Source organism: Oncorhynchus gorbuscha, linkage group LG12, assembly GCF_021184085.1.
Source record: "Oncorhynchus gorbuscha isolate QuinsamMale2020 ecotype Even-year linkage group LG12, OgorEven_v1.0, whole genome shotgun sequence".
NCBI lineage: Eukaryota > Metazoa > Chordata > Actinopteri > Salmoniformes > Salmonidae > Oncorhynchus > Oncorhynchus gorbuscha.
In genome coordinates this window covers 77,184,163-77,195,174 of record NC_060184.1, presented here as the reverse complement: position 1 = coordinate 77,195,174, position 11,012 = coordinate 77,184,163, and the positions used below count along the sequence as shown (strand labels likewise).

The 11,012-nt window shown below is 46.3% G+C and overlaps 1 protein-coding gene across 3 annotated transcripts in view; it reads right to left on the bottom strand.

The window, feature by feature from the left end:
- Positions 1-7,208: 7,208 nt before the first annotated feature.
- LOC123991414 (TGF-beta receptor type-1-like) overlaps positions 7,209-11,012 on the bottom strand; it is an 83,292-nt gene continuing 79,488 nt past the window's right edge. For all 3 annotated transcript variants that reach the window (XM_046292990.1, XM_046292991.1, XM_046292992.1), the window contains one exon: positions 7,209-10,348. In XM_046292990.1, coding sequence (XP_046148946.1) covers positions 10,223-10,348 — 126 coding nt within the window. In that variant the 3' untranslated portion in view covers positions 7,209-10,222. The remainder of the gene's footprint in view (positions 10,349-11,012) is intronic.

Sequence of the window (11,012 nt, the reverse complement as noted above, 5' to 3'; positions counted from 1 at the left end):
ATTATGAAAATATAAAAAAAATGACACATTACTAGGCTTTTCAAAAATCATATACAAATTCACTAAAAGTAGGCTAACTGTAAACCGCCCTGCACAATCATGAACCATCAGCATCACTATACGTAGCTAAAGGGTTAGACCGTAGCATAAAGTAGTCCATCCAGTATGTATAATAACAGTCGACGCTCAAAGGCGATTAGTCAAATCGATTTCATTTTGGAATATAGGCAAGACGAATTTGGTACCAAATATATATTTTAAATCAGTTTATTTTGACGTGTTTCTGCCAGATGTAACATGCGGGTAGGCTTTGTATAACGACACAATGATTTTAATTTAAGCTTTGGATGTTTTTAATTAACCATCACCCTAGAAAGCACTGCCCATTTCATTGTGCTTGGCTTTGAAACAACACGCACAACAACCATGTTTTATACTTTTCAACCTGCTGCTTAACTTCTTTATTCAAATTGATCACCGTGAGGTGACTTTTAAAAGCACTATACTGTTTTGATGATAAGTGTTTGATGTGATTCAAATTTGCATTGATGTCAGTGGGGGACAGAGCCCCGAGTACCAGGCCATTAGGACCTGATAGAGGGACAATAGAGCCCTGAGTAACAGGTCATTAGGACCTGATGGAGGAACAATAGAGCCCTGAGTACCAGGTCATTAGGACCTGATAGAGGGACAATAGAGCCCTGAGTACCAGGTCATTAGGACTTGATGGAGAGACAATAGAGCCATGAGTACCAGGCCATTAGGACCTGATGGAGGAACAATAGAGCCCTGAGTACCCGGCCATTTAATTTTTTAAATTTTTTAACCTTTATTTAACCAGGCAAGTCAGTTAAGAACATATTCTTATTTTCAATGACGGCCTGGGAACAGTGGGTTAACTGCCTGTTCAGGGGCAGAACGACAGATTTGTACCTTGTCAGCTCAGGGGTTTGAACTTGCAACCTTCCGGTTACTAGTCCAACGCTCTAACCACTAGGCTCCGCTGCCGCCCCATTAGGACCTGATGGAGGGACGAGAGCCCTGAGTAACAGGCCATTAGGACCTGATGGAGGGACAATAGAGCCCTGAGTACTAGGCCATTAGGACTTGATGGAGGGACAATAGAGCCTTGAGTACCAGGCCATTAGGATCTGATGGAGGGACAATAGAGCCCTGAGTACCACCAGGTCATTAGGACCTGATGAAGGAACAATAGAACCCTGAGTACCAGGCCATTAGGACATGGAGGAACAATATAGCCCTGAGTACCAGGTCATTAGCAAGTTGGGCAATAACAAAGCATGTCCAGAGTGCATAACGGGAGATTACCATGACTGTCACGTGGAATTTTACTACAATCAGCCGATGTGGTGAGAATATGGTCACCGCAACAGCCCTAGGGCTGCCATCCACTATTGTGTTGAATTATTTAAAGTACCAGAAAGTATCCATTGATAACACATAATCTTCAATGAAATACCATGGTATTAATACCAGCGAAAACAAAAGCACCTAAAACATTACAAGCAATGTTTTCAAGGTAGAGAACTGTACTCTGACCCAGCTGGCATCGTCTTGTACTTTGTACATGGTCACTGGTGAGGCCATAGACTACAGCCAAAACCAATAGAGTATCTATTACATTTTCTTTGATAGGCAGGTCAATCCATTGTACTGGCACATCAGTAAAAGACAAAACCACACAAATGACAGTAACCCAGTTCATTATATAAATCGGTGTAAATTAAGCAAAAAAAAAAAAAAAAAAAGAGACATGGAAACCTATTTCAGACATGTGACAATGTAGAAATGTAGAAAAACATGCTACCGTGGGCCCATTGTTGTGAAGTGTTATACTAGCCTACAGCCAAAAACCAACAATCAACAATCAACAATCACATTTCCTTCTCTCAGTCCTGTGTACTGGAATGAAATACACAGTTCATTCACGGGCTGTGGGCCCATTGTTGTGAAGTGTTATACTAGCCTACAGCCAAAAACCAACAATCAACAATCAACAATCACATTTCCTTCTCTCAGTCCTGTGTACTGGAATGAAATACACAGTTCATTCACGGGCTGTGGGCCCATTGTTGTGAAGTGTTATACTAGCCTACAGCCAAAAACCAACAATCAACAATCAACAATCACATTTCCTTCTCTCAGTCCTGTGTACTGGAATGAAATACACAGTTCATTCACGGGCTGTGGGCCCATTGTTGTGAAGTGTTATACTAGCCTACAGCCAAAAACCAACAATCAACAATCAACAATCACATTTCCTTCTCTCAGTCCTGTGTACTGGAATGAAATACACAGTTCATTCACGGGCTGTGGGCCCATTGTTGTGAAGTGTTATACTAGCCTCACAGCCAAAAACCAACAATCAACAATCAACAACAATCACATTTCCTTCTCTCAGTCCTGTGTACTGGAATGAAATACACAGTTCATTCACGGGCTGTGGGCCCATTGTTGTGAAGTGTTATACTAGCCTACAGCCAAAAACCAACAATCAACAATCAACAATCACATTTCCTTCTCTCAGTCCTGTGTACTGGAATGAAATACACAGTTCATTCACGGGCTGTGGGCCCATTGTTGTGAAGTGTTATACTAGCCTACAGCCAAAAACCAACAATCAACAATCAACAATCACATTTCCTTCTCTCAGTCCTGTGTACTGGAATGAAATACACAGTTCATTCACGGGCTGTGAATGTGAATGCCAACTCCACAAACAAAAAAACAAGACCATGGATTTACACAAACCTTTTTATTTTATTCACACCATTTTTCACTCCAACTATGTTGGAACAGAAACGTCAATCCGCTACTTTCCTATGTTGCGTGTTCATTCTCGTTATGAAAAATTCAAATACATATGGTTTAGAAATCATAAGGGGGGACGCAGGCGATTCTGTAATGGTTTTGAGGGTCTTCGACATCTCTCCTCGTAGCCTCCTACAAGACATTTTCAACACAGCTCAGAAGGGGCTTGGAAAGAAGACTAGTTTTGACGTTGGTAAAGCATTTACATTTGGGACAGACCAGAAAAAGCCAAAATACACATAATGGTAACTCGAGGAATATACTACTTGGGAACACCACAAAACACAATAACCATTGACAAAAAAAGTACCATTTACAAATGTGTATTCAACTTAGCATTTCATAGAAACAAAAATGGCAAACTTTGGAGTAAACAAATCGACTATATACACCCGAGGTAAAAACACATTGCTCTCTAGGAGGTATTTTCCTTTTAGGTTTTGACCTTGCTATATCCTGTTAACTTCGGTTTATTTTCTCTTCAACTTTTTAATATTTTATTTATAAAGTGATGCTGACATTGGAACACAAATCACATGCAAGAACCAATAAGAGAGTATAGTCCAACCAACTGTGTAAAACAGGATAAAGCACAATGGTCTCACTACAGCAGGCACACAGAACAGGAACAGAACGGTCGGCTGTTCATTTAGCAAGCAGGGCCCTTTCGTGACACCAACTATCGCTTTCCTTTCTCTGGTTATTAATTGGCAGTCAGTCGTAAAGTATCTCTAGAATGGTAATGCCTGCTCTTTCTGACACTACTGCCCCCGGTATTCTTCACAGTGTCTGGATATTAGCGTTGATAGAAAGATTGGTAAAACTGTGACCCAAGAATAGGAACCAGTTGCGGTTTTACCAACTGGGCATATGCATGACCTTTGAAGAGATTATGCAAATTGTGCTCTGGTTAGCCGCCTCTCGGGGAAGGTGGAGCCATCAGAGTTTAGTTTTAGTGCTCTAAAAACTATAAAAAAAATAGAAGAAGCTTGGCATAGCTGGCAACATTGGCATGTCTCCCTGGCCTCAATTAGATCACACAATAGCAAACTCAGCTTGGTTAATTAGTGTTGATCCTCGCTCGGTGCAACAGTACTGTGTTTGTCTGAGCAGACTGCATATCCAGCAGTGCCCTCAACACCATTCGCCTGCTAGTTATAGAATTACCAGATCATATCATTGGTTTGGGTCACAAAAGGGCACATACAGCCAACAATCCTCCCTCCCTCCCTCCCTCCCTCCCTCCCTCCCTCCCTCCCTCCCTCCCTCCCTCCTCAACCCTTCACCTCCTGGCTGTCTGCTGCCTGGGACCTCCTGGCTGTCTGCTGCCTGGGACCTCCTGGCTGTCTGCTGCCTGGGACCTCCTGGCTGTCTGCTGCCTGGGACCTCCTGGCTGTCTGCTGCCTGGGACCTCCTGGCTGTCTGCTGCCTGGGACCTCCTGGCTGTCTGCTGCCCGGGACCTCCTGGCTGTCTGCTGCCCGGGACCTCCTGGCTGTCTGCTGCCCGGCACCTCCTGGCTGTCTGCTGCCCGGCACCTCCTGGCTGTCTGCTGCCCGGCACCTCCTGGCTGTCTGCTGCCCGGCACCTCCTGGCTGTCTGCTGCCTGGCACCTCCTGGCTGTCTGCTGCCTGGCACCTCCTGGCTGTCTGCTGCCTGAGACCTCCTGGCTGCCTGGCACCTCCTGGCTGTCTGCTGCCTGAGACCTCCTGGCTGCCTGGGACCTCCTGGCTGTCTGCTGCCTGGGACCTCCTGGCTGTCTGCTGCCTGAGATCTCCTGGCTGTCTGGGATCTCCTGGCTGTCTGCTGCCTGGGACCTCCTGGCTGTCTCGGACCTCCTGGCTGTCTGCTGCCTGAGATCTCCTGGCTGTCTGGGATCTCCTGGCTGTCTGCTGCCTGGGATCTCCTGGCTGTCTGCTGCCTGGGACCTCCTAACTAGTGTTTCTATTACAATGTCTGGGTGGGACTTGAGCAGAATGAAGGCACAGAAAGGTTTGGAAAGCTGCGACTAATTGTGTCAACCCATTTTTGATGAAACCAGAGGTGCAAAAGATATGGTTGTTTTTTCTGTTAACCTGTACGGTGAACCTTGTTTGAAGGGAAAATGGCCCTGCATATCACTGAGAAACAGGAATACCTGGATGAGTAATGTGTTTTTTTACAGTCACCGCAAGAAGAAGTCACATTTGATTTTGAAAACCAAAAGAAAGGCTGCTGGTGATATTTAAGAGAAATGTTGGTAGGATACAGAATGAACGTTGGCCAGTGTTGACGACGGAGGCATAGATAGAGAAGTAGTAGTCAGCTGAACTTCTGCCGTTGTTGAGTGTTGTGGTTGTAATGTCCCAGAGATGTCCCACACTGTCGGAGATCCAGCACACACACACACACACACACACACACACACACACACACACACACACACACACACACACACACACACACACACACACACACACACACACACACACACACACACACACACACACACGCGCGCCCACACACACACACGCGCCCACACACACGCGCGCTCACAAACACACACACGCGCGCCCACACAAACACACGCGCGCTCACAAACACACACACGCGCGCCCACACAAACACACGCGCGCTCACAAACACACACACGCGCGCCCACACATACACACGCGCCCACACACACACGCGCCCACACACACACACACACACGCGCCCACACACACACACACACACGCGCCCCACACACACACACACACACACGCGCCACACACACACACACACAGGCGTCCACACACACACACGCGCCCACACATACACACACGCACCCACACACACGCGCCCACACACACACGCGCCCACACACACACACGCGCCCACACACACACACGCGCCCACACACACACGCGCCCACACACACGCGCCCACACACACACACACGCGCCCACACACACACACACGCGCCCACACACACACGCGCACACACACGCGCCCACACACGCGCCCACACACACACACGCGCCCACACACACACACGCGCCCACACACACGCGCACCAAATTCAGCATGATGAAATTTCAGCTATTTTTCTTTCTCGTTTTGTTTGCCATGTATCATAGCAGCAATATCCGTTAGTCTCTCTTAATATTATGATAGATTTCACGGTTTTTGTTCACTATTTTGTATGCTGACCAACTGTGCAAGACAAAGCTTCCAGCCAATAATACAAGAGATATATCTAGATATTTACATGTACCAAGGAACCATTCACACCAGTGTGACACAGCATATAAATCATTCCGTATCAAAAAGAGGCGGTTTTCTTTCTGTTCAACTCAATGTAAAGATGATCTTCCGTTCCTGAAGCTAATGAGACATAATAAGGAAACACTTAAAATGACTACTTCTGCACTTATCTAGTCGAGGAGGGTTACCAGCATTATAGATGAAGACTGACCTGATGCACACACACATACACGGAGAGGAGGCAGAGAGAAACAGAGAGACAAGGAGACGGAGAGAGAGGTCCCTGCACTCACCCTTGGGGAACACCAACAGTGAATAGGCATGTAGAGACAAAAGCATCATGGTACAGATTTAACAAGAAGCATGTGATATGTTGTAATGTTATGACCTCTGACCTCCCCTGGTTTCAGAACAGAACAGGGTGTCTCTGACCTCCCCTGGTTACAGAACAGAGTGTCTCTGACCTCCCCTGGTTACAGAACAGAGTGTCTCTGACCTCCCCTGGTTACAGAACAGTGTCTCTGACCTCCCCTGGTTACAGAACAGTGTCTCTGACCTCCCCTGGTTACAGAACAGTGTCTCTGACCTCCCCTGGTTACAGAACAGTGTCTCTGACCTCCCCTGGTTACAGAACAGAACAGAGTGTCTATGACCTCCCCTGGTTACAGAACAGAACAGAGTGTCTCTGACCTCCCCTGGTTACAGAACAGAGTGTCTCTGACCTCCCCTGGTTACAGAACAGAGTGTCTCTGACCTCCCCTGGTTACAGAACAGAGTGTCTCTGACCTCCCCTGGTTACAGAACAGTGTCTCTGACCTCCCCTGGTTACAGAACAGTGTCTCTGACCTCCCCTGGTTACAGAACAGAACAGAGTGTCTCTGACCTCCCCTGGTTACAGAACAGAACAGAGTGTCTCTGACCTCCCCTTGTTACAGAACAGAACAGAGTGTCTCTGACCTCCCCTGGTTTCAGAACAGAACAGAGTGTCTCTGATCTCCCCTGGTTTCAGAACAGAACAGAGTGTCTCTGACCTCCCCTGGTTACAGAACAGAACAGAGTGTCTCTGACCTCCCCTGGTTTCAGAACAGAACAGAGTGTCTCTGACCTCCCCTGGTTTCAGAACAGAACAGAGTGTCTCTGACCTCCCCTGGTTTCAGAACAGAACAGAGTGTCTCTGACCTCCCCTGGTTTCAGAACAGAACAGAGTGTCTCTGACCTCCCCTGGTTTCAGAACAGAACAGAGTGTCTCTGACCTCCCCTGGTTTCAGAACAGAACAGAGCGTCTCTGACCTCCCCTGGTTTCAGAACAGAGTCAGATGTTTTGTAGTAACACAGATAGATACATAGAATGCATCCAAACAGCAGACTGTTCAAGAGGAATACAAAAGAAGAATACATTAAAAATAAGAAACTCAAAACAACCTGATGGCCACACAGGTAAACCTGCACGTAGGTCAGAAGAAGTACACTTGTAGACAAACAATCAGATATCTTTTGGGGCTTGTAGACAAACAATCAGATATCTTTTGGGGCTTGTAGACAAACAATTGTCTTTCTATTGTGATGGTTTGCGGTACCGTATTTAAAAAAACATGCTGAAATAGAGCAAGAAACTCGAATGACATCAAGACTGTGGACATACCAAAACGAACACAATCCAAATTGGTATAAATAGGCAGCTTGCAGGTTTAGGCGTGTGGCAATAGGATATCTTACAAACACAAATACAAACCAAAACATTACTTATTAAATCTGCTGCTACATTGACTTGTAATTCCTTTATATAGAACATTGACCCTACTTTATAATAGTATAATTGTTTATATATATATATATATATATATATATCTTACTTTTTACATAACAGGATTCTGACTCTCTCCATTGGTCCCTTACGGCTTGCTAAGCTGAAATGTCAAGCAGTTCACACAGTGATACTATGTTGTTTATCCACCATAAACGTACATTCTTATAAGTAGTAGAAAAAGTTGCCACAAAAAAAAAAAAAAAAAAATTAGAAACCTATGGCTTAGTAAAAATCCATTTTCTATATTTAAATGAATGTACCTCACCTTGTTTAGTCTTTGAAGAGACGTGTGCCGTCACACACTTTGAAACAACACAAAGACGAAAACAAAGTGAAATCCAACAATGCACGATTATAGAACAACTCCAGTAATGAGTAGTTGTTTCCTTCTTCCTTAAAGCCACCTTGGAGGGGGACTTAGTGTAGACCAGTGGGTAGTACTAGCACCCCTATCAGTCTGGTATTCAGTGAGTCAGAGCTTTGCCATACAGAGTAGAGAGAAAGAGACAGAGAGAAGACGGGAAGGGAGAGAGACCCCTTGAGTAGATGGCACCAACAAGTTGGTGTTGTGGCTGCTCTAGGCAGCATGGCGAGGTCACGTCCTACCATTTGCATAAGACGGTTTACTCCATGCTGCTCCTCCAGCTCTCTGAGAGGGTTTACTCCATGCTGCTCCTCCAGCTCTGAGAGGGTCTACTCCATGCTGCTCCTCCAGCTCTGAGAGGGTCTACTCCATGCTGCTCCTCCAGCTCTGAGAGGGTCTACTCCATGCTGCTCCTCCAGCTCTCTGAGAGGGTCTACTCCATGCTGCTCCTCCAGCTCTCTGAGAGGGTCTACTCCATGCTGCTCCTCCAGCTCTGAGAGGGTCTACTCCATGCTGCTCCTCCAGCTCTGAGAGGGTCTACTCCATGCTGCTCCTCCAGCTCTGAGGGTCTACTCCATGCTGCTCCTCCAGCTCTGAGAGAGTCTACTCCATGCTGCTCCTCCAGCTCTCTGAGAGGGTTTACTCCATGCTGCTCCTCCAGCTCTCTGAGAGGGTCTACTCCATGCTGCTCCTCCAGCTCTGAGAGGGTCTACTCCATGCTGCTCCTCCAGCTCTGAGAGGGTCTACTCCATGCTGCTCCTCCAGCTGAGGGCCTCTGTCAATACTCCATACAATCTCACACAGACACAAACCAACATGAGGGTTTAAGGGGTAGGTTTAAAGCAGTGGCACCAGTTAACACCTGGCTTGGAAGGCATGGTGGCGACTGTCGAGCGGTTGTAGTTGACGTTGTAGTAGCAGCAGAACAGAGTATATAAAATAGATACACTATCTATATTGCATATGTCATAGCATGTTCGCCAAGACTGAATGAGGTCATGTCCGGCTGTTTGGAGACTGAATGAGGTCATGTCCAGCTGTTTGGAGACTGAATGAGGTCATGTCCAGCTGTTTGGAGACTGAATGAGGTCATGTCCAGCTGTTTGGAGACTGAATGAGGTCATGTCCGGCTGTTTGAAGACTGAATGAGGTCATGTCCAGTTGTTTTTTTTGTTGTTGCAAACAATCTAAGCAAATAAGTTAAACAGACCTGTAGTCCCTCGGTACAGTGATACATGGAGAAAAGAGGGAGAAACACACGGTGCGACATGCTCTGGACACGAGTCCACAGCACCTCTCCATGGAAACACACACAAATAACTACAAGAAAACAATTGTTCACAAGTACCAGATGGTCCTAAATAAAACTAAAGTTTGTTGCTTCAGTCTTTTCCTCTCGTTGAGTCCGAGCCACCACAGCCAGTGACAGAATGTAACACTTGTTGTTTGAATGGAGGCATTGACCCCTGAATGTTACGACCAGCAGTCATGAAACCTGGGGGTTTCTGTATGGTGTTTTGATGATCCTTTCCTCCAGTTTGCTGATGGGTCTGTGGCAGGGCGGGACTACGGCTGTCTGTAATCACTGTTATAGGTCCTTCACGAGCACTGGGTGAGGAGATCCCACCAATCGTGAGTACAGGGGGTTGGTGTCTGAACTGACACAGGTTGGTGGTGGTGTGTAGTGGGGACAGCTTTATCACCCAGCCATACATACCACTTCTCTCCCCCCAAAAAAAAAAAAAAAAAAATCACACTCTGACAACATCCCTCCATCAGATCCATCCACCTCTGAGAGACATAAAATCGCGGCGGTCGGCACGGCGACAAATATAAGGATGACCGCGTTTAGAGAGGGGTTAGGGGGTATCAGAGTAAAACCTCACCACGCTGCATCGCCTCCCCTTTCAAACCAAGAGGAGCAGCCCGAAGAGAACCAATGATGACGATGAAAATAATAATATTCAGAATAATATAACAAGACTAAAGGAAATGTCTACATCTTGATGCCCTCTGATTGGCTGAGCTGGGACAGGGTCTTCTTGATACGCAGCGCTGTGAGGCGGGCGGCTCCGTTGGCGTACCAGCACTCCCTCATGATCTTAGCCATCACCCGCAGAGCCTGGAGGGAAGGAGAGAGTCAGGGAGTTAAGGATGGCTTGATAAAACATCACTAAATGAATGTAGCGGTAATGTGTAAGAGTCCTTTTAATCATGGATATGATATAAATACATTTTTTAAAAGTGAGGATTTGTATTTCCAGCACCACACAGCGAGGCAATTTACCAGTGTGTGTCACACACACCCCTCACCCACCCTCGATCAAAGTCGCCAGGGCTTTTTGAATCGTTTCCACTTTTAGACTCCTGAGAGGATGTGGCCATTGGACAGACAAGGTTATCCAATACCTACCTCCTCAAAACCAGGACCTCTCCAATGCTAATTGCTCATTCCTCTAAAGCTTGTTTAAGAAGGTAGAAAGTTAGGAATGGAATGAGACGCTGAATAATTTTTCTGCCAGCCTTGTAAACAGCATCTGTGTTCAGCCCATCATTTGTCTACATTTCTCAGAGACCTGTCGAGGACATCATCTTGGGGATTTCCACCAGTGCTTATTAAGACCGAGTGCACTCATTTGAACTAACTGTGACAAATACCACTCCATAGCCTTCTGACAAGTAGGCCTCTCTGACACATCTCTACAGTACAACATCTCCTACAGTACAGCATCTCCTACAGTACAGCATCTCCTACAGTACAGCATCTCCTACAGTACAGCATCTCC